At 43.9% G+C, this 24,960-nt stretch overlaps 1 protein-coding gene across 1 annotated transcript in view; it reads right to left on the bottom strand.

Moving 5' to 3' along the window:
* The window catches only part of limd2 (LIM domain containing 2), a 38,910-nt gene extending 14,203 nt beyond the window's left edge, over nt 1-24,707 (bottom strand). The window contains exon 1 of the mRNA XM_055657090.1: nt 24,519-24,707. Within this exon, the coding sequence (XP_055513065.1) occupies nt 24,519-24,521 (3 nt within the window). The 5' untranslated portion in view covers nt 24,522-24,707. The remainder of the gene's footprint in view (nt 1-24,518) is intronic.
* Nucleotides 24,708-24,960: the final 253 nt, after the last annotated feature.

Here is a 24,960-nt window from a genome sequence, read left to right as displayed (position 1 = left end):
TGCTGTATCAATCTAGGATTTTTAATTGTTCAGCTTCATGCTCCCCAGTTTCATTGCCAATTGTCTAAATGTGGAATCAGGACTGGCATGACACCAATGCAAAGTAAACATTTGCAGATAAGTAAGACCGAGCACCCATTTGCTTGAGTCAGCTTAGATTTTGCCACTGGTTATTCATTTCATTAGAGTTAGCAATAAAAGTTGAAAGTGCATTGCATCAATGCCGATCCTCTTGTGAGAAAGACACCACAGTATAATTCAATGCTATGATTTTCAGGGGAACCTTTCTGTTCAGCTTTGAGAATTTTGCCAGTTTATCCAAAGTTCCTTCTGATCTTCCATCAAGATTGCTGCAGCTAAGCAAGAGAACACTTCCCTGAACACATATCTCGTCATGCAGAAACTTGTAGATCAGCATGGGGCTGCTATTTCTCCCCATGAGTACTTCATTTGATGCCACACATCTTAATTCCACGATATCGTGTAACTATTCTCGTAACAGACTATGTGTACTCAGTGACCATTTGTGGCTGAGAAATCTGCAGTAACTCCATCTCCTACATAAATATCTTATTTAAATTTCCCTTTTTTTAAATAATAATTTAACACAATGTCTTGGCACCTATCTTAATGGTTACAATTACCCTCTGCACACAAAATCAAAATGTTGCCGAATTCATTCAGTTTATTTTTGAACATTCTCCTGCTTTGTGCTAGTGATCACAAGTAGAAGCTCATAACTGGCATTCAGGGACCTTCAGTACATTGTGTACAGTGAGGATGAGATCTGCATTGTTCACGTGGCATTCCCCATCCAGGCCATAGTGTCTTTTAAGGGGTTGAGTAAAGCCTGGAACTCCCCTGGGTTCCTTGTCTACAGTTCACAACAGGCCACTTATAAACCAGTACCAGTAACAGCTGTGGGCAAGTTATCAGCCTGTATATCTAAGTTATCTATCTGCGAGTAGCAGAAGGAACCAAGGGACACAAGCAGGAAACAAGGTCCAATTACAGTAGCAGTGTCGGTGCAAAGCCAATTTGCCTGTTAAGGGTGGCAGACAGTAACACTGCAGCTTTCTTCTGGTTGAAGAGTTAGCTCACTGCCACTGATGTTTGTAACTGCACACAATGGCTGCATGTAGCGCAATAGTAACTTCATATTTAATAATAAAGAAATATAACAATTGGCTCAGTGCGCTACATTTCCACAAACAATGTCGGCAAGATGAAGGTGTTAGTTATCAACTTCAGAAAGCAAGGGTCAATCAGCTTGAATGGTGTCAAAGTGGAAATGGTTGAGAGCTAAGTCCCTTGGTGTAAATATTACCATCAATCCGTTGTGGACTAACCACATGGCACTAACAGCCAAGAAGCAAACCAATGTCGCTACTACCCGAGGAGATGGATAAAATTCAACATGTTTCCAATGACTCTTACAAATGTCTACAGATACATTAAAGAAAACATGCTGCTGGCTTGCATCACAGCTTGGTTTGGGAACAACTCAGCGTAAATCTGCAAAACATTACAGTGGATTTAGCCCAGTCTATCATACTGACAAGACGTCCTCCCATTGACTCCATCTTCACGATTTGAATGACGGGAGCAGGCACAAAGGGCCCATTCCTCCTCCTATTTATGATGTTTCTATATTGCTATAGCCAGGCAATTGATGCAGTCTGTAAACTTTGAGCTAGTTAACAGTTAATTTGCACTGTAATTGTATGTATACATTATGATTTTCATTCAGCAGGGGACAATTTTTATAATCGCCCTATAATTAGCCTAAACTCATAAAGGTCAGTCTGAACCCTTTAAAGAGGAAGTCATCGTTGAAGTTATTCTGAAATGGAAAATAAAGAGTAAACAATCAGAATCTTTTTCCAAGGGTGGAAATGCCAAAGACTAGAGGGCATAGGCTTAAGGTACAGGGAGGCAGGTTTAAAGGAGATGTGCAGGGCAAGTTTTTTTAAATTAGCAAACGGCAGTGGAAGCAGATACGATATGCAGGAGACGTTTAATGGCTTTCCGATAGGAACATGAATATGCAGGGAACAGAGGGATATGGATTACATGCAGGCAGAAGGAATTAGTTTAACATGGCATGTTCGGCACAGTAATTGTTGACCAAAAGGCCTGTTCCTGTGCTGTCCTGTTCCGTAACGAAACAAACTAGGAGAGAATGGGTTCCAACATTGTGGAATATTGCACTGATGGATTTTCAGAAGAAGGTAGGGAGTAGGAGAAATGTGATCTATCCACAAGGATCCATGAGTCTTGTTTGAGAAACCTTCCAAAGGTAAAATGATCTGATTACTCCCATGAACTATAACTGTAACACGATAATGCTGTAACATTATATTGTGCATTCTGGTATTTTTCGCTTTGCACAAGCTGTTGTACTTGTATATGGCTTGCGTGTACTCATATAGTGTGATTTAACTTCAGATTCAGATTCAGAACAGCACACAAACCTTTTGCTGTATCTTAGTACTGTACATGTAACAATAATTAACCAATACCAATGCTGCAAAGGTGAAAATGCTGTAGTAACTTTAATGATCAGTGAATGCGATATCTCACCATTAGGCATCACCAGCACGGACACTGCCCATGCACCAAATCAATCCCTTACCTAAAAAGCTCTTTATTAATCAAAATTCAAGGATAACATTTTTAGATATACCTCACCTCACACGCTGAGCACTACTGCAAGTCACATCAGCCTGCTAATCTACCATGTCATTGTGCAACATTCATTGGCACATAAAAAACACAAAGTGATGGTGAACTTTGGCAGATGAGGCTACATCTCTGGAGAACATGGAGAGGCGACCTTTCGGGACAGTTGAAGAATATTTCTTCTGAAGAAGATTCCCAACCCTGAAAAGTCACCTATCCATATTCTCCGGAGGTGCTACCTCACCTGCTGAATCACTGCAGCACTTTGTGGCCTTTTTTGTGAACCAACATCTGCAGTTCCTTATTTCTACTGCACATTTTTTGGCAGGGCGTGTGCAACTGATGGTGTAGATATTACTGGCTATGAAGCAGATGTTGTTAGGATTGCTTAGGTGTAGCCACAATGTTCAGATACAGCCCTATGGAGGATGAACCTGTTATCCACCTCAGGGGGTTGTGATGTGGTCCCTCATAGTGGTGTCAGCAACCATCCTGTTACCATTCCAGACTGATGCTGACAATGAGATGGTGCAATCTTAAACACGCTTTCTGAGCACAGACTATTCAAGGCCATTCTTCAGCACCACAGCGGTCTCGTTCACTGAAGGTCAGAGCCTTAGCAACCATGTTGCAGAAGCAATCAGACAGGATAAAGACACAAGGAAGGCTTGCATTGAGGGAATAGACAGGTTTATCAATGGTTCTAAATAAAAGAACATACTTTTGCTTTATTGATATAGTTAGGAATGCACATTCGGTCTCGCGTTCCTGCAGAGTTACAACAGGGTTTTGCAAGGATCACAGGGCTTCAGGTCTCGGCAAATTCTTGATCAAACATGAACCAAATAGTTGAATTTCAAAGCAGAGATGGGTGACTGCCCTTGGCATCAAGACCACATTTGATATGACATCCAGAATCTGTGGTAAGTCAATGGGCTTTCAGAGGGGAAAAAAAGCTGATAGCTGGAGTAATATCTTGGTAGCACTTTGGTAGCAAAAACAGGAAGGCAGATTACTACCTAAATGGCGTCAAGTTGGGAAAAGAGGAAGTACAACGGGATCTGGGGGTCCTTGTACATCAGTCTATGAAAGTAAGCATGCAGGTACAGCAGGCAGTGAAGAAAGCGAATGGCATGTTGGCCTTTATAACATGAGGAATTGAATATAGAAGCAAAGAGGTCCTTCTGCAGTTGTACAGAACCCTAGTGAGGCCACACCTGGAGTATTCTGTGCAGTTTTGGTCCCCTAATTTGAGGAAGGACATTCTTGCTATTGAGGGAGTGCAGCGTAGGTTTACAAGGTTAATTCCCGGGATGGCGGGACTGTCATATGCTGAGAGAATGGAGCAGCTGGGCTTGTACACTCTGGAGTTTAGAAGGATGAGAGGGTGTCTCATTGAAACATATAAGATTGTTAAGGGTTTGGACATGCTAGAGGCAGGAAACATGCTCCCGATGTTGGGGGAGTCCAGAACCAGGGGCCACAGTTTAAGAATAAGGAGTAAGCCATTTAGAACGTAGAAGAGGAAACACTTTTTCTCTGAGAGAGTGGAGAGTCTGTGGAATTCTCTGCCTCAGTGGGCGGTGGAGGCGGGTTCTCTGGATGCTTTCAAGAGAGAGCTAGATCATCCCATGATGATCAGCCCAGCTGGCTCGAAGGGCCGAATGGCCTAATCCTGCGCCTATTATCTATTGTTTATTGTCTATTATCTTGGACTAAGGAAGATGATTGTCGGAGATCCCAATCCTACAACTTCACTGCAAGAGTTTCTCTGGGCAGTGTCCTCAGCCCAACCATCTTTAGCTACTTCACCTATCATCTTGTTTAAGAAGGTCTGAAGAAGGGTTTCGGCCCGAAACGTTGCCTATTTCCTTCGCTCCATAGATGCTGTTGCACCCGCTGAGTTTCTCCAGCTTTTTTCTGTACCTTCACCTATCATCTTTCTGCCATAATGGCAAAAAAGAAGATGTTTGCCATTATGAGTACTTTTGTTTCCTTCAATATCCCAAAGATAAGCAGGTTTGTATGCTAATTGACCACTGTAAAATGCACAGTATGTAGATAAGTGGTGGAAATTGGGAGATATTAATGGGAATGTGGAGAGAATAAAATGAGTTAGGGAAGGATTAGTGTAAAAATGCGTGTCTGATAGTCAGCTTGGATCTCGGTGGGCCAATAGATTTGTTTTTGTGCCAATCTCAATTACTCTGTTCTTGATGTTCAATGGCAGTGCCACTGCCGAGTCTCCGACCAGTCACATTCATACTGTGGCTACATGAACAGGTCAGAGATCAGGTATCTTGTGGCCTAATTTCTCAAGCCTTTCCACCATGTATAGGGCACAGGCCAGGAGCATGATTAAGTATGTTCCCTTTATCTGGATGACTGCAGCTTTAACAACATACTATCGATCTGCCTAAACGTTCATCCCCTCTAAGACTGGCACACAGTGCCTGCAGTCTCTGACATCTACAAATATATCACCCTTTATTCATCAAATAACTCCTTCCCCGTAGCATAGTGCAAACACCTTCACCAAAAGGACTATAGTAGTTCATGGAGGCCACTCACCACCTCACAAGGACAATTAGAGCTCTACAGTAGAATTGGCCTAACCAGTGATGCCTAGATGTCGAACATTGAACAAACAAAAAGCAACCTTATGATGCAATCACATGGCAGTCTTGGCCTCAGTAAACCCCAGAGACACAGTCTCTCTTCATAAACAGCCTGTTTACATCTCTCTATCCTGTCAGAAATGGCTTGGGGCTATAAACATCCACTCGCTCCTCTGAAATGAATATCTGATGCCTGTTGTGTATTGGGAGATGATTTGATTCTGCGGTTCAGCTCCAGTGGAAGCCAGGCTGCCTGTTGCTGAAATGCTGCTCATTTGACAGGATGCATGAAGCAGATAGGAAGCTTTGCACCCTTTCCCACAGTGTTGGGCTCTTGGTTACTATTCCCACTCCCCACTACAAACCACCCTTTAAAAGCCCACTTCTGATACCGTAAATCAACATGCAGCCCAGTGACCAGTGCTCTCAATCTTTAAATAAACACAGCTGCACCCCATAATAAACTGGAAGGTGCAATGATTGAGTCAGGAAGCAGATGGAGAGGTTCCACAGAAAACATTCCTTGCGATTAAACCAGATTGGAATCAGGTATACACTTTCATGTTCTGCAGCCGATGGCACCGTTTGCTTCAGAGCCAGAGTCCCTATGCTTCTGCCCATTTCAGGTTCCTCGTAGTTGTTGATGAATCTTAGTTATAATCAGGAGGATCAGTATCCTGCAAGGATCTGCAGTTTCTTGTTTCTGCTGCATCCAAACACCCCCATCTGTACTGGGGGGAGGAACGTGAATGTTTCCCATTGATTTTCACCTTGCTGCTGGGCAATAAAACTGGTTACCAAGAAAATCTCCATCATGGAGAGCATGCATCAAAATAACAATCAGCCGTGCTGAAAATGTGTCACAAGACCCTAACTAAATTGCAAAAGGATATCTTGGGGGTAATTCCTATCCTGTACCCTGTATTCTGCAATCATATGATCTCATAGCAGCAAAGGTGGTCATCCCTTCCATTGTGCTCTTTGCATTCACTGTTTATTTGGCCCTTCATTCTCACCCTTACAGTCCTCCTTTTGGGCTCCTCTGCCCAGCCCCAACCCCTCTCCACACTTTGTCTGGGAGTCTGACTCCCCTGTGTCACCAGCAAACCCAGGTTAGCCCAGGAGTAAAGTAAGGCAACCTTAATTGATAGGCACAGATTAATCCGGGATAGTCAGCAAAGAACAAACTAACTTGACTGAATTATTCGAGGAGGTAAAAAGGAGGGTTAATGAGGGCAGAGCATTTGAAATAGTATACATGGAGTTTAGCTTTTCACAAGGCCTTTGGGATTCAAGATCGAAAGGCAAATTAAATTCAATACTGGATTGGAGGCAAAGGAGAATGGTCAACAGGTGCTATTGTGACTAGAAGGCTGATACCAGCGTGGGTTCAACAGAGTGAGTACTCGGCCCTGTTTGTGCTATGCAAATGATTAGACCTAAATTTAGGGGTCGGGTCAAAGAAGTTGGCATATGACACAAAAATTGGGTTTGTGGTTGGACTGGTTTAGATTGCATGGAGATATCAATGATCAGGTCATTTGGGCAGAAGAGTAGCAACAGGATTTTACACTGTATAGTCCTTTACTTTGTTGCTTCTCCCCAGTGCATTTCCTCGTAGTTAATTAAAATGGTGTGGAGGAACAAATAAAATCTTAAAGATAGTGGGACATAGATGATGCGGTTAAAAAGATGTACAGATTAGCTAACGCCCTAAAACCTCAGGAGCCCATCACCAGGCTCTGTGGAACCACATGGCATTCAACTTTTCAGTCATTAACACTCCTGTTGATCATTACTCTTAACTTTCAGTAATTGAGGTGATTTTTAATCAAATATGCAAATTTACCCTGAACTCCTAGAATTTTACATTTCTGATCAATCTGCCACATTTTGTCAACAATACGGCAAAACCCGTTTCATGTACTTAGAATGCACTACTTTCATCTGTCTCCTCAGAAAATGTAATCTTCAGTCAGACACAACCGTCTCTTGAGACGTTCTTGCTGACTGTACTTGACTAATCTTGCATTTCTAAGTGTTGACTTAAACCATTCTCAGAATTTGTTCCCAATAATTTAGCGCCAGAACCATACAGTGAGTAGCATGGCTCACCATTCAATGTTGGCCCATCCTGTAGCCTTCAATGGCTTGGCAATATAAGTGCTTAGCCAGATATATTTTTTATTATTGTGAGCGTACCTGTTTTCACCACTCTCGTGTGCAGTATATCCTAGATTTCAACCACCAACTAAGTGATAACAAATTCTCCTCAGATCCCCTCCAAATCACCACCCCTCATCCCGAACCTATGCCCACTCGTATAGATAACTCTGCTATAGGGAAAGGTTACCACTAATCAATCATACATAGGTCCCTCGTAATATTGTACACCTTTATCAAGTTCCCCTCAGGTACTCCAAGGAAAACTGAGTCTATCCAGGAACTATTTGTAACTGTACATCTTCTTCTTCCTATAGTGTGGCCACCAACTGTACACAGTCCTCCAGCTATGGCCTCACCAACATTTTATAAAGTTGTACCATTAATTCTCCACTCTTGAATATCAATGCCATAGCTAATGAAAGCAAGAAACGAGTCGCTGCAAGTAAGAATTTAATTGCTCTGTTTCTGGACATATGACAACAAATCACTCTTGATTCTTGACATAACAGTGTTGTTTAATGCTTGCTTGCAGTCAAAGAGAACTGGAACACAGAAGAATAGGAGTAGGAGTTGGCCGCCAGCATGCACAGAAAAATGACTAACATAAGACCATCATTTCTAAAAATCTAATACATGTGCATTCAATATAGTTATCTACCTTTGCTTTACATATTTCTCATGATCTAATGATAGAAAATACCAGAGATTCACCACTCTCTGCGAGAAGAAATTTCCATGTACAGTAAACCCTCGTTATAACGGACCATAGTGGGGAGGCGGGGGGAGGATGGCGTCTGTTATTGCCAATTGTTGACTAGAACTGAGTGTGACACAAGGCAGTTCATGTGTAGGGACCCAACAATAACACTGAGGCTGAGCAAGAACTACACTGGCAGAGGCGCCACTTTTCATCTGAAACACAAGACCAAAGCCTTGCCTGCTGTTAGCTACAAAGCCCCAAGGTCTCAATATAGTTATGCAGACAGTGGTGACGGTAGGCATGGTGAGGAAGTGGCCAGGGAGGCGGTGGCGGCTGGAGGGGGAGTGGCATCGGCAGTCCAGCTGGTGGTGAGGTTTGGTAGGTCCATCCGATATAACCAAAATCCCTTGGAAAGAGGTCTGTAAAAGCAACGGGTTACTGTATCTCTATGTTAAATGACCAGCCCTTTACCATGCAAATTTATCTGCTCTTCAAGACTCTCCCACCAATGAAAACATCTCAATATTTACCCTGTCATAACTCCTGAAGATCTTATATGTCCCAGTGAGGTCACTCCTCTTTTTCATGAATGCTAAAGATGGCAAACCCAACTTGTTTATTCTCTCTTAGGACAATCCTCTCTTCCAAGGAATTGGCCCAGTGAATCATTGGACTGACTCCAATCCTATTCTCAGGTAATTCCTGGGGAGAGAGTAAAAAAGGTGTGCTGTTTTCTAAGTCTAGCTTCACCAGTTTCCTGTAAAATTGAAACAAAACTTAACATTTTTTAAATCCATCCCCTCTTGCCAACATACCAGTTGCCTCCCTAACTATTTGCTGTATCCGCCTGCCAACCTTTTATGATTTCTATGTGATATGTCTGCATTGCCAATGGGACTTTAACGCTGTTTCTATAATCTTGGGTGTTGCGTAACCTGCTGAGTGTTTTCAGCAGTTTTCCGCTTTTAATTTTAATCCACAAGCTGAAATGGAATAGAAAAAAAAAATTGCTTGGACATCAAAATAAATAATAAAAGGTCGGAATTTCTAAAAATGTAATACAAGTTCTGAGATTGTTTTGATGCTCCCTTGCTGGCTTATCCATGACGTTAGCCACATGCTACCCAAACCAAACATGAGCATGAAATACTGCCTTGAGCACTTGAAAGAAATAAAACAAATGCTGCGATATTAGCCACACTGATCTCAGTGGCATTTAACCAATTACCATGGCAACTGCTCAATGTTCAGCATTAGTCTTCCATGTGCGACAATCAAACTGTGTATATTCTCTACGTGCCCTGGGATTCCTATGATCCACAGTGCACCCATTTCTGGATAATGAAACTGAAAAGAGAGCCTATAAAGTTAATCTTTCAATACCTCAAAATGCCTGAAAGACGTCACAGCCAACTAAGTATTTTTTGAAGCCTATTCACTTTCTAGATTAAGGAAGAAGAACACACCAAGGTCCATCATGTAGCAGAGTTAATTTTCAACAGTGTTGGTCGAGGGATAGATATTGGTCAGAACATAGACACAAATTCTACCTCTCCTATTCAAAAAGGGTTATAGTTTAATACGTAAAAACAAATTATCAGCATAGATGCATTTACAGCAACGCTAGGAGAGGAGATAGGAATGGAAGAATATACTGATAGGGCCAGATGAAAAAAGAGTGTGAAGAAGCTTGTGTTGCATAAATAATGTTACATGTGGGTGTAATATGTAAGATGGCTCAGTAGTGCTCTGGGCTGCCACTCTAGATCTTGTGCTTGTCCTGGAGTGTGTGGTCTGGCACACTATCATTGTCAGTTAATGAAAGACTAACATCTTGAACTGAGAAGCAATAACGTGAATGATCGTTGTCCATAATTCACCACATGTTGACCTTTCCAATGCAAGATAGATACAGGCAATCAGCAATTCCCCAGAAATGAGGGGGAAAAAGGGGAACTTCCACCTTTTAATACAGAACATCTTACAGAGTAACAGTGGTACCTATTCTTCAACCACTGATGTTTATAGGATTAATGGTGAAGAAAATAGAATAATTTATTTGACTTGTAACTACCTACGTATGTGACAATTAATGACAGCAACAAAAAGAGAAGCTTTAACACAATTTGCCCAGATGAAGCAATCACTGAATATCCCGCGGTCTAGGCATAAGCTTTGGGGCGACCGTGCCTTTGCGGTTGCAGCTCCTAGACTGTGGAACAGCATCCCCCTTCCCATCAGAACTGTCCCCTCCATCGACTCCTTTAAGTCAAGACTAAAATCGTATCTATACTCCCAAGTCTTTCCTGACGTCCACTGAGCGAGGGCTATATGTATATATGTATGTAGTGTGTTTGTTTATACTATTCTTATAACAAATGTAAAGCACATTGGCCAACGAGAGTTGTTTTTGTAAATGTGCTATATAAATAAATGTGACTTGACTTGACTTGTTACTTTGATGTTGAGATCCTATGCTGTTCCCAAATTCTAATCTTAATCCGATTCCCTAAATGGGCGGCACGGTGGCGCAGGAGTAGAGTTGCTGCCTTACAGCGTCAGAGACCCGGGTTCGATCCTGACTACGGGCGATGTCTGTTACGGAGTTTGTAAGTTCTCCCCGTGATCGCGTAGGTTTTCTCCGGGTGCTCCGGTTTCCTCCCACACTCCAAAGACGTGCAGGTTTGTGGGTTAATTGGCTTCAGTAAAAATTGTAAATTGTCCCTAGTGTGTAGGCTAGTGCTAGTGTACGGGAATCACTGGGTCGGCACGAACTTGGTGGGCAAAAGGACATCTTTCCGTGCTGTATCTCTAAACTAGAGAGAAGGGCTACCAATTCTGGTTTAACACATTCCTCGAGATTTCATCACAGCACCAGCAACTCCACCCTCACACTGTTGGTTTCCCAACATATCCATCTATGTCTTCCTGCTCAAATAGAGTAAGTGGAAACACGTTGTTACTTGATATTATGATTCATGACTACCAGCCCTAAAACCACTTCTCCAAACACCCATCCCCTCAGTGCCCCTGATATAATTAACCAACATTTGACAAGGTGATGGTGGAGTGCTGGGGAAACATATGTTCTTTAATATCTCAGTGCAGCACAGAAACAACCCGCTCACAATGAATGTTGTCTACCTGGATTAGACCCATTTGCCCAAGGTTGGCCTACTTCCCTCTTTTCTACCTTCCCCACCACTTGCCTAAATGCCTTTTAAACATTGTAATTATACCACCTCTACAGCTTCCTCTAAAAAAAAAGGGTAAATCTAAAAGGCTGGCCAATGCTGTTAACCAATGTGGCCACCTGGAGTTAGCTGCCATAAGTGAAGCCCAAAGTACATTTAGTATCTCCAGAGATCAGTTCAGACTTGCTCTTCCCAATCAATTGCGCAAAACTGCATAAGATTCCTAATTAAACCTACCTGTGGAAGCAAAATAAATTTAGTAGGTGAAATGCTTTATCACTATCTAAACTACAACAATTTTAAAAAGTATTATTGATCACATATGCAGACACTTCAGCAAGTTTGCAATCATTCTCATTACTCATTTATCACAGCATGGTGATATTCACTATAATTAATACTGGCAATAATAAAGTTACAAACGGAACAAGAAATTTAAGAGAATCTTACTGGCATCTATTCCTGAAGGAGCAGAAACAAAATAGGTTAAAAACTGTTTAGAGGTGTCACTCGGAGGAGAGTTTAATTCAATGCCGAACTGACCTTTCAAGTTAGACCTACGGCTCTTGGAAATTTTGACAAAGAGCAGAGTAGTTTCCTCCCTGTTTACTGCACTAACATTTATCCCATGGCCAGCATCACTGAAATAGTTTACCTGGTCATAGTTCCATTCTGGAACTTTGTGGTATACAGCAATTCAAATTGCTATTAAAATACACTGTGCATCATCAGTGGAAGTTCTTTCCTTCTATTCCTTGGTAAGAACAAGTCGATGTTAAATCTATAGAGCCAGGAGCAGAGGAAGAGGAATGGAAGATATTGAGCTATTCCTGATCCTGCCTTTAGCTGACCGACACAGACTGGTTCTCTGACAAGTGTGTCAGGCCAAAGGGCAGACTGGAAATCCTGGCTACCTTTTCTCCCTCATGGACAAGGTGACACTGAAGACTGGGGGGAAAAGTCCTCCAAGATCCAACGACCCCCCACTTTGGAATCATGTATGCATATTCGCTGAGCTGAGAGTGGACATTTGCGAAATATATCCGTGTGTGCCAACACAAACATTGAGGGACGTGGAATTTTGCTGGGAAGTCTGAACTCCCACAGAATTCTGCATGTTTATTTATAGTCAAGTAGTATTCTGACTTGTCAGTTTGTCATAATACGTACTTTTAAAGGAACAGAATATCATTGAGATTAAATACTAAATCAATTGAGAACAGCAACACAATTGAGAACTGCTAACATTTCCTAAATAGGTAATGAAAGACTCTTGCAACACATTTCCATCAAACCACTTAGCTACTTCCTTTTCTGTTCGACAGCACTTTTCATTTTGTGTCATCTTGTAATTTATCAAAGTCAAACCATTTTCCTGTTTACCATCAGACAAAGTAGTGACATGTTTTCAAAGCACTGTGCCTTGTTGTGTGGTGGTATCTGAATCGCTCATGTTACCAACAATATACTAAAGGCAGTTATCAGGAGCCCCTGCCTTGTTCTTACAGTGTGCTTATAAAAAAACATTTTTTTTCATCCACCAGTCCTGAAGGTGCACAGTTTTGCCTGGGAGGGAAAGGAGGGAGGCCCCAATCTCTCATGAACATTCAACTACTGGAACTGAACTTTTCCAACAAGAACTGGTTGGCTTCTTTCAACTTACATTAAGTCATGGAAAATATACGCAAACATTTCTGACTTTTGTTTTCCAAAAAACGAACGATTCCACCAAGTACATTTTCTCATTAGACTACATCTAATTTGCCTTGCTCTGGACAACACTTGATTTGTGCCATGAAGGGTGATTGGGTGATGAAGGGTCCTTGACCTGAAACCTTGACTCCATTTCTCTCTTCACTGATGCTGCCTGAACTGTGGAGTATTTGCAACATAATCTGTTTTGCCTTGACTTGTGCAACCTCGCGAGGGAGATGACACGGACATGTGCATCTTAGAACCTGTCAAACGATGCTCAAAGCTAATGTCAACGGATCAGCCTGCCAACAAGGACACCAAGACCACTCAGCCACTCAGCCAACAAAAACTAATTTTAGTTTAGTTTAGAGATACAGCATGGAAACAGGCCCTCCAGCCACTAAGTTCATATCCACCACCCATTCATATTAGTTCACTTTTTTCCCCACTTTTTCATCCACTTCCTACACACTAGGGACATGTTACAGAGACCGATTAACCTGCAAACCCACACGTCGTTGGGATGTGGAAGGAAACCAGAGCACCCAAAGTAAACCCACACAGTCACAGGGAGTTCTCTGTACATGTTGTGAAAGGTTGAGGCCCCCAGGGCACGCCACAGTTTACAGGAGGCTTCAAAACCTCTGCCATGGCAGACTTCAAAGTCTCAGAGAGTTGGGGACATTTCTGCCCAAGTAAAGATCGATGTGTGGTTAGGGGATGGCATTGGGCAGAAGCTCAGACGTACGAGTCAGGCAGATTGAACAGGTGGTCAGGCAAGTCGGAGAGAGGCTGATGCTGGTAATAGAAGCAAGGTGCTAAGAGGTAGATGCACAAAGGTGATGACTGCACAGGTGATTAAGGGGTGAGCAGGAGCTTAATGCTCCTACCAACTACCAACTATCCACAAATCCTATATTTGTTCTCCCCCTGTCCTCTAAAACCCGCAGTACGGGCTAATTTGCAGGCTGGTGTAACATACATTCACAGAAATGCCACAAGCAGCTTCAGCCTTCTGCTCAAACTGGCAAACAGCTCTTGAATCAAAGAAATGCTCGAGCACTGATATCCTGTGAGATGACGGAACAGATAAAGGACTAGGGCAGCTTATCAAGTCAACGGAACTTGGAGTAACTGCTTGCGGTCAATGGACAGGAGTAGGGTATTACAAGTTGCTGGAGAATTCGGATCTGGCGGGCCGAAGGGCCTGTTTCCGTGCTGTTTCTCTAAACTAAACTAAAGCAGAAAGATTTGCACACCCAGTTATGCAGCCAACACACACGTGAGACGTCAGAGAGAGTATTGAAGGTTCGCACACTTCAAGTCATGAGCACAAACCACATCCGCTCAAAATAACAAATTCTTGCTTCCCCAGTCCCAAGTAACAAAGCCAGCATCATTGGCTGCTTGTGTAAAGACAACAATGCACCAGTCCAGCCAGTTTCCAATCCCATCCCTTTCTACTGAATGCACCCTGCAATCCCAGCTCCTTCATCATTCTACTTCGGTATAAAATAAAATACACAAGGAGCAACTTCTCCTTAATAATATACATAAAATCCCTTTGGATTTTCTTTAATCATTTCTATTACAGATATCTCATGCCCCTCATTTGCTCTCGTGATTTCCTTCTTAAGTATGCTCCTCAAACCCTTTACTCCTCCAGAGAAACACTTGATCTCAGGTGCTTATACCAGACCCATTTCTCCTTTTATTTCCTGAATAGAACCACAATTTATCTCGTCATCCAGTGTCCTTATTCCTACCTGCCTTGCCCTTCACTCTACCAAATACACACATACCTTGAATTCTCTTTATCTTACATTTAAAGCATCCCATTTTCTGTATGTCCCTTTTCCCGTTAACAACCAACACGAATCAACTATTGGAATCCCATGCAAGTTAGTCGTGCTCCGTTTTAGAACTTACCCCAATATTATAGCTAATTGATCTGAGGTCACTGGTATCAAAAAGCTGTGGATTTATTTTTCAATACCATGTTGCTGTTTACTTTGATGTTGTGGGTGTGTATGTGTATAAATGCGTGTATATCTGTTTGTGTGTGTCTATGTATACATGTGTTTTCAGTGCATGTGTCCCTACATGCATGTGGGCCTGCATATACGTGTGTGTTATTCATCATCGATAAACATTTGTCAAGTAAATTTGAATGAGATGGTTGGAACATTGAACATACTTCATCAGTAGGTTCCCTTGCAATGCTGGAGCTTTTGAACAAAGCCTTACATCTTCTCAGTTCCTGAGGTTTTGCTAATCATTTATCTACTTTCATTGTACGATAGATATACCATAAATCTAGTGAACATGACAGGGGGAAATTGTGAACCTGTTAGTGGATGACTGCACAGTGGAAGACTTGTTTTTCGTTCCTGTCAGTGCCAATTCACTGATCTTGGTTGTGGATAGCAGCTGTAGTGCCTTCTATACCTTTGAGATGGAGAGGGAAAGTGTGTGTATGTTCCCCGTGTTTATTCAGCAGTCTATACAGTGGCTTAACACAGGACATGAACCCAGTGCTTCACAGAATCGTTGGTGCTCCAAATATCTCATCAAGCCACATAAGACAATATTAGGTTTGGTGAGAAGAGAGGTTCAGGTGGGAATTCCAGAGCTTGGCACCATATCAAGGCTGGATTGCCTGACGTTTATGACCCGAGTCTCATTCTTGATGACACAAGATGTTTCATACTTGTCGCCATTGATTTGATGAAAGAGCTCACAGTATATCTTTGCTTTAGGAAATGCTACTTTGCAACAAACTCTCCAGGAGGTCCAGCTTAAGTGTTTGCCCCATTTCTTCTTCCAAAGCGAAAGACTCACCTGCTCTGGACTTCGCTCTCTTGAGTTTGGCCAGATGAGTTAAAATTGGTGGCAAGACCCCAATGGGTAAACCAAGCTGGAGTACAATAAGGGGTTAAAGTAACTACAGTCTAAATACAACATCTGCCTCTATAAACAGACTCATAATGACATATCTTTCGTGCACAGACTTCCACAGTCCACTGACATTAATGGTCAGTGTTATCTGAATGTCAACTCATGGTGCGTGAAAATTCATGGAAATGTGCCAAAACATCTTTCTCAAGCTGAGAATTAGAAGACGACTGCATCTTGCAGAATTAACCCTTTGCATTCCCTTGCGGGACCTCTTCCTATTTTTAAATGTTGCTTTGGCTTCACAACAAACAAACAGTGGCAACTGGTTGACACTTGACTCCTCTTCTCATCTTCAGCTATCCTGCAGCATATCTTTCCATTCCTTTCTCTGTAATTTTTCTCTCATGGAACTTGAACTCACAGCATGTGGCAGAAGAGGAGATAAGAGCATTATCGAGGGAGCAGTTGACATTTAAATAGCCTCTATTTAAATAGCCTCTATTTAAATGTGCCAGCATTAGTCAGTACTGCTGAGTAGAGAATTTGGTCCTGGGTTCCATTGAACTTAGTTTGATCTCCCCAACAAGTACCTCACATTCCCATAAGGTCATAAGTGATAGGAGCAGAATTAGGCCATTTGGCCCATCGAGGCAATCACGGTTGATCTATCTCCCTCCTAACCCCATTCTCCTGCCTTCTCCCCATAACCCGGACACCCATTATCAACATTCTACCTCTCCACATCCCTTGAGCTGTTGATCTCATTGCCTTAAGCCGTTGGGTCATAGAGCTATAGAGCAGAGAAACAGGCCCTTTGACCCACTTTGTCCATGCCAACCCCGTTGGCATACTTGTCTAGTCCTATTTAGCTGCATTTGGCTCATAGCTCACTAGACACTTTCTTTTCATGTAGATATAGATATATGTCCAAATGAGGATCTGTTTCTCAAGTATTCTTCTCAGTAGACTTTACTCTTCACAACCTTCAGTTAACCCAGGATTCTGTGTAAAACTTCCAACCACACAATCACCTCTTCAGTCCCAGCTCCACCTGATGGAAACATCAAATCTCAATGGTCCTACTTCATCCACAGCGGCTCACACTGAACGTGGGCGTGGAGCCTCTTGAACTCTGCGCTTCTGCTTCTTCCTTATCCTCTTTACCCTCTTGTGCATTTAATCCAACCCGCACTGGAAGAAATTTGGATCTAATTAAACCAATATTTGTTCTCGTTGGTATTTTGGGAGCCTGCGAACCAATTGTCAATGTCGTGGCCTTATAGGAGTTTGGAGTTTTGATCGCAGGCTGAATGTTAAGTCAGAATCAGATGCCAAAGTTTGGACTTTAAACTAACCTTCCCACGAGGAACAGATTAACAAACTCTCCCTGACCCGACCAGGTGTAAGGCCAGTAGCAACTGCACATAAGGGGGAAATACAAGATTAAACTTTATACCCGACCCCACACGTTCCAGGATAACACCAAAACAATTGAGATGAAACACTGCTGCTGTAATCCCTTCTGGCTTTGTTTAAATTGAGCTGACTCATTGCCTTTGTTTATGCTATAATTCCCAGAACACTTTGGTTTACAGAGAGGATAGGGTAGTGCGGGGACGGAGCGTTTATGTCAGTCAGGCTGCTCCCAGCTTCACATGGAAGGCCGACCACAACCTGACACAGCACGCAGCAACACGAGCTGTTCAGAAAATAAGTAAATTTAGCACAAAATGCTCCTACTCACACGGTACAAAGAAAGGATCATTTTACCAAGTCAGCATTACTGACGCGTCTTTTTTAAATCAACCTTGGCACGGCCTCGCACACTCCTGTCTCTTATGCAAAAGGTTAATGCCCTAGGCCAGTGATCCGAGCACCAATACCCAGGTTGATACTTCATGAAGCATTGAACAGTTGGACTCACTGCCTCTTAGGTGAACCTAAAAGATTCTTTTGTGTTCCTTCTGAGGAGCATGGGGTAACGCAGTCACGGGAGAAGTACATTATCTGACCATCCTCACTTCTCTTAATAGTGACCACACAACAAGGAATCCTCCATTTGTTGTGAAGAGATTTGGAAAGATCCAATGTGACCATATGCAATGCAAGTCTCTCTCTTTTCTCTTTAGCAGCCATTAACTTGTCACAGCTATCTCCTAATCCAGAAGTGATGGCCAGCAGTTTATGTCTCAGGCATAGATACCAAATTCTACTTCAATCCCTAATCCTTGCTGGGAGTGTGTGTTCCAGTCACAGAGCCTTCTTCCGCAAGGTCCAGCTCACATACACTCAGCCACATGGAGAAGGGTGACAGCGGGTGATACATCCCCATCGACCAGAGCAGGCTCAGCCACAGCCCAGCAGAAGACCCCACACCAAAACTTCTGGCAATGCTGTGCAGACAGCCATAATGATTCCAAGGAGGCTGAGAAGATCCATTGCAGGGCATGGGCTCTGGACCCCATAGCCCAAGGACGATGGGTTAAGCCTAGGAGCGATCTCAGCAAAACCATCAGAATGTGCGGTTGTGGGCGAGGGAATGGGGAGGGGGGTTGGGCGAGAGTTTTCAATCAGCTTAAGCGGCCACTGGGCAGAGTTCACAATTGGTTTGCATCTGCCCCCTTACACTGAGGTACGTCACCAATGAAAGACTTGCATAGAACACAAAGTACTTGAGTAACTCAGCGGGTCACTCAGGCAACATCTCTAGAGGACATGGCAGGTGACGGGTCAGGAAACTTCTTCATACTCATTTGCATGATAGATCAGCCATGATTGAATGGCGTAGGCTTGATAGGCCGAATAGCCTAATTCTGCTCCTATCACATGAAATAACTTAAGTAGGCTGAATGGCCTTTTTTTTAAATCTGTAATTGTCTTTCTTCCACAACAATTCCCTACAACAGCACCAAGGATGCTCAGCCCAGAGATAGAAGTATCTTGTTGTGGGAACGTCGATCCTACCTAGTTATAATATATCGTGAGAGGCTGCAAGAGACCTTGCAGAGGGTAGGGATCTGGTTTAACCAACTCTTATTAAAGATTTTTATTTCCTTTAACTTGGTGAGTTTGAACCCTCACCAATGCTCTATATGTTAACATGACAAGGTACAATTTAGCTGACACTACAGTTTTTGGTGGATGTTTATCATTTGTGTTTCTTAGTTCGTATTGGAATCAAGTTTCCTTCTGTACTGGAAAACGCTTTCCTTACCTCATAGCTCTCGCCAGAATGCCGTGAATTAAAGAAAACCACACACCAGTACAGAATGAAACTTGATATGCCATAATTAATTATTACTGCCATGGGGTTTGAGCAAAACTAACATTAGCAACCAAATGCATTTCTTCAAGGTTTAAGAGGCAACTAATATTGGAATGGGACAACAGCAATGTTCAACTTTAGTTGGCTAAAAAAAATGGATTGTTTATATTTACAGCAATGATAACAGGATGCTCTGCTGAGACCTGACATAAACTTAATAGGCCGAATGTCCTCCTTCTGTGGCATAATAAGTGAGTAAGTGAAGAAATTGTGTGCCTCTGCACTTGGTTTCATGCAAGGGAAAACACGCACACAGAATTAGGCATCAGCAATTATTTACTAGCTCAACAGAAATGTACTCTCTCAACAGCAAATAAAGGAATGACTGGGCTGCCTCGCCTGCAGACAAATTCCTCCAGCTTCTCCCTTTGGACCAGACTTCGGAAAGTCGTTGCCTCAACCACAAACGTGCATTATCATTTTTCGAATTTCCACTATACTCTAGTGATGTGAGGCTGTGGACCCAGAGAGAACGTGCCTGCTCTTTTTCAAGTCATTCCATTGGATCTCTTACATCCACCTGATGGGAACAGGGCTTCATTCTAAAGTGGCTGTCTCACTTGGGGGACCTAATCCGCAAGTTCTGGTGAGTTTGCCCTTGACTCATACTCGCAGCATGGTCGACACAAGGTCGTAGAAGGTCTTTGTTACTCTCCTTCATGCTCGAGAATGGTCTCCGCATACTCGAGGCCTCAGCTAGGTCGCGGCGTGTGTTTTTCAATATGTTAAATAATGCCCGCGAGTTAAAAAAAGGTCGCCATGGAAAAAAATCTATGCTTTTTTTACTCATAGGTTTAGTCGTAGTAGGTCATAGATAATCGGGGGTAGTCAAAGGTAGTCGTAGCTAGTTGAAGCTGGTCTAACATAGACGAAGGAGGTCGAAGGAGGTCTTCTACATAGTAGAAGGAGGTCTTCAACGTGTCATTTTTTCAAACTCTTCTAAACTCGCCAATTAGGTCGCCCAAGTGGGACAGCCACATAACTTCTCATCCAATGCACCAGCATAGTCTTGGTGCGGATCTGGTGTGCCAGGCTGGACACTCTGCTCGATTCTAGGACACCTTTTGTAATATTAAGATCACCATTATGACCCAGCCAAACCCATCAGATTCAAAGCTGATCAGTCGCTAAATACTGCGCAGCACACTGTTGAGGGCAAGATCTGACAAGGTTGTAAATGTTCTCTGTTGCCAAACAGCCAGCCAACCCTCAAGGAAATTGATCAGAGGATTTGGAGCCTCAGTACCAGGGCCACACATTAGCTGCGACACAGTGCTCTCTCAAACATGCGCTCAAACATGCGGAAATTACAAGTTGGCACATTCACTGTACTCTGGATATGGGCACTGAAATAATGATGTAATGCAAGAGCTCGTCACGAAAAATGATTAAACTTTGGGCTATGCTCATTCAAGGCAATATTTATGCTCCGCACTGTAAACCTACCCAACGTCCTTCTCCAACATGAGTTTAAGCAGCTTTCAAGTAAGTACTTGCTATTTGCCATATCTAATTCACGTTTCAGCAACTTCCGCCAAGGAATGGCCAGCTGACTTTTCTGCCCTCCACATGATCAGAAGAGGTGAGCATGTATCAATAAATAACATTTGTCCCGATTCTTAAAATCATCAGTGCTCCTCAAAAACCGAGATCAAAACCCAATCCAAACCCAATCTATACCCAACTGGAATTTGACTCAAGTCTAAGTAATTGTAACATTTAATATATTCAACCTGACCCGATTTGGAGACCTTTGCAGAAGACTTGCAATGCAGAGGACACCTTTTGTAATATTAAGAACACCATAGTGACCTAGATAAAGCAGAGCACAACCTAAACTCAATATTCATCAGAAAACATATGATACCAGTAGACTCTGCATTGTATGTACTACATTTTGTCCATTAGAGGCAACCTTCCTTAGTATTGGTTATATTAGAGACTATAAAACAGAGCCAACCCTTCCCCCACCCCCCCACCCATCCGCCCTACCCTGCCCCCCCCCCCCCCCCCCCGCCCTATCCCCCCACATACAGAATGGTCCACACCCGAAATATCACCTATCCATTTTCTCCCGTTGACTGGCCCACTGAGTTACTGTCACAGGAAATGTCTGTGTCTGCCAGCGAGGACACACTCAGCGAGACAACTCGAGGTATTTCAGTGACATGTCTGGATCATCTCTGGATTTGTGATACTTATACCAGAAATACAGAGCAACAGGAAGATTCTTCTCTGCCAATGTAACGCACACCGTCATTGCACCATTTCCCTAAAGGCACTGCTTTTTTTAATCCCAAGCTTGCGGCACATTGCTCTGAGATGCAGGCATATAGGTGGTTGGTTACACATCCTTTACAAGAGCCACCATCTGCCGTGAGTGTTGAGTATGTTGTGCATGTTATTTCCACTGACACTGTGAGTTGGACAGCATGAGAGAGCGGGCTGTTTGACAACAACTGTCTCAGGAGAGAACTTCATATGATCTTGAACCCTGCAACCCTGGTGAGTCTCTGCTCTGGGACACAATGACTGGCAGCTGCTCAATGATCTAGAATCCTACATTGCCCTAAAATGGTCACAATAAAGAAGATGCAGTGGGATTGGGGGTTACTTCAACGGTTGTTCAACTGTATTATGTACAATACATTCAAAACCCCAAACTGAAACTAGGGCCAGAGAGAACATCTCTCTCCTACATTGCCTTCAGTTACTGGATTAGTCAGAACAGTATTGATTCTCATTCTCACAGTTTCACACAATACAGAAGGAGACCATTCAACCCATCAAGTCTATGCTGCTTCTTAGAGCACACCATGAGTTACATTCCTGCATTTACATTCCCAAGCACCTTATTCTCTCTTGCATACCCATCAACGCCCCCCCCCGCCCCCACCTACCTACACTAGCAATAGCTAATAAAAAAACAAATAGTAATATATTAGCCTTGCTAATATATAATCAGTGAATTGAGAGCACATAGACTATGATGATTGTGACACATAAAAATGATTCTGCTCACCCTACAATGTGCTTCTACACATCGCCCACCATACAAACCACACTCCCCTCTGTAGTAAAGAAATGATATCATGTTCTTCACGGCAGCAGAATCTCCGAAATATCACACTCATCTCTGCAGGATAATCCACCACTTGCAACTCGTTTCTGTTTTATACTTTCTAATATAACAATACTAAGGAAGATTACCTCACCAATGGACAAAATGTGGTACAAACAGTGCAAAAACATACTTGTTTCATATGCTTTCTGCATTGTGCAATGGCATTTAAGATGAGTTCTGCACACTTAAAAAGGCAGACCATTTTGAAAGAGATTAATTTGTATTGAAACACAGTTTTAATGAAAGACCTTGTTCTTCTGAAAGGTCATCAATCTGAAACATGTATTCAGTTTCCCTTTGCACAGATGCTGCCCGACCTGTCAAGTATTTGCCTCCATCATTTAGCTCCATCTGCCCATGACTTGCAAATGGATCAGCGTTTCATCATCATTGCATCTAGTTCCTGGGACTCACTACCCAAACACATTATTATGTAACTTCATCATAAGGACTACCTCAGGTCAAGGCAGCTCACCAGCACCTTCTCGGGGTAATCATTAATGGGTAATGCATACATACTGCTCTCGCCAGTAATGCCCACTTCCCTCAAATGAAGTAAAAGACTGGTCATGTTCACATGCTGTTATGGACGTGATATGCAAATTGATTGCCCCGTTTCTGCAACAATTTGGCTATAAATCACTTTGGGATACATGAGAAATGTGATTATTATGCATACATTGCCAACACACGCCAAGTACTAGCACAGGCATGGGGCATGTATCAGCACAATGTTTAAACAGTGATCGCGTACTTGCATGCGTATGCTATCGACAAACTTTGCATATTCACCTGTACACTCTGTTTTTAAGAAGGAACTGCAGATGCTGGAAAATCGAAGGTACACAAAAATGCTGGAGAAACTCAGCGGGTGCAACAGCATCTACGGAGCGAAGGAAACAGGCAACGTTTCGGCCCGAAACGTTGCCTGTTTCCTTCGCTCCATAGATGCTGCTGCACCCGCTGAGTTTCTCCAGCATTTTTGTGTACCACCTGTGGACTCTGCCCACTTGTGCACTGTGCACAACCACATGGATGCATGCACATGCACGCCACCCTGCTACAAACAGACACCCACATGCGAACACATTCCTGTCCAAGCTCGGCGTGGAGGGAGATCACAACGCCATACATCGGATTTGCGGCGGGGGTTAAGGGATGGGAGCCATCTGTGTCCAGTTGTGGGGACAGTGGATGAGGGAGTAAGACACATCACAGAGCCGCCAGGCAGCACACAGTGAGTGGCAATGGTGCGATGGCGGAGAACACCACCGCATGCGAGTCCCCGTTACAACTGACTGCTGCCCACACAGCCGATGTAGCAATGGTTGAGAAACAGCCGCAGCAGCCCGAGAGGAGAAGCGCCTGATCTCAGGGCGCCGAGTGAAGAACAGGTCCACACACAAAGATCCACTGAGTGATCAGGGGGGAGCTCTGCTCACACCAGCAATACACATGATACAGCCCCCGGCGATTCTGGTCGCCCCCATCTCTCGGTGTGAGTGAAGCTGGAGGGGGACGGACATCTGCCCACCTTGGCACCGGGCGCTGCCACCCAGTTACTGGGGGCGGTCACTGATTCCCACACCGGGGGGGAACCGCAACATCAGCCACGGCCGGGTCAGCGGATTCGGTGCAAGTGTCGCGGAGCGGGACCGCCCGAGGGAAGCGTGGGCTGCCGCCGCCCGAGGGAGGTCGCTCCGCTTCCACGCCGTGGAGGCAGGCGGTGCAGCCGGGTCACTGCGCCGGCAGGGAGGGAGGGAGAGAGGGAGAGAGCGAGTGTGCAGCTGCCCGCTGGCAGAGTGCCGGCTCCCAGCATCAGTGGCAAGGCTGAGGGACCGTCTCCTCCAGCCGGCCGGCGGCAGAGCGAGGGCCGGGCAATGCGAGGAGACGAGCTGCTTGAGGGAGCCGGGCTGAACAATGGACCCGAGCCTCATTGTGCGCTGTATGCATGCACCCAGGCGCCGGGCGGTCCCTCTCCCTCTCCAGCCTGCTCCGATTCATTGCACTTGGGGAATGCAAATGCAAATGCAAAGCAATGTGTGCCCGGACCCTTCTTTATCCCCCCTCCCTCTGCATCGGGCGCTCCCGCGGGCTGGAGGGGGCATGCACTCACCATGAGTGTCCTCCGGTTGCAGGCGGCCGTTAGCTTGAGCTTCTAGCCGAGTAGCTCCTCAGTCGCCGAGTTGCAGCCTCCCTGCCCGTGTGTCAGCCCCCCGGCACAAACAAGCGCCTGTCAGCAGGATGTGGCTGTTGATTGGCTCAAACCATCCAATTCCTTTCAGACGCTGCCTGCTGTCAACTCTATCTTCATCGCCCCTGAGAAAGAACCAGTTCCCTTTCTTAGACGCGGGCTGCGGGTGTGCTCCTTAGCTAGGCACCCTACCTTTTAAAGCACTGCTCATTCCCCGCTGATTTTGATGGCCCCTTCTGCAAGTGATTTGGGCCAGGATTACCAATGTCTCCAGGATTGTCCTGGGATCTCCAGGGACCCTACAACTGCCGGTTAAAATGTAACCTTATATTTTCTGGGCACAGAATGTGACAAATTGGCCCTG

The sequence above is a fragment of the Leucoraja erinacea genome, chromosome 27 (genome assembly GCF_028641065.1).
Source record: "Leucoraja erinacea ecotype New England chromosome 27, Leri_hhj_1, whole genome shotgun sequence".
Taxonomy (NCBI): domain Eukaryota; kingdom Metazoa; phylum Chordata; class Chondrichthyes; order Rajiformes; family Rajidae; genus Leucoraja; species Leucoraja erinaceus.
Note: the sequence above shows the minus strand (reverse complement) of the source record. Positions and strands in the feature narration are given on the sequence as shown.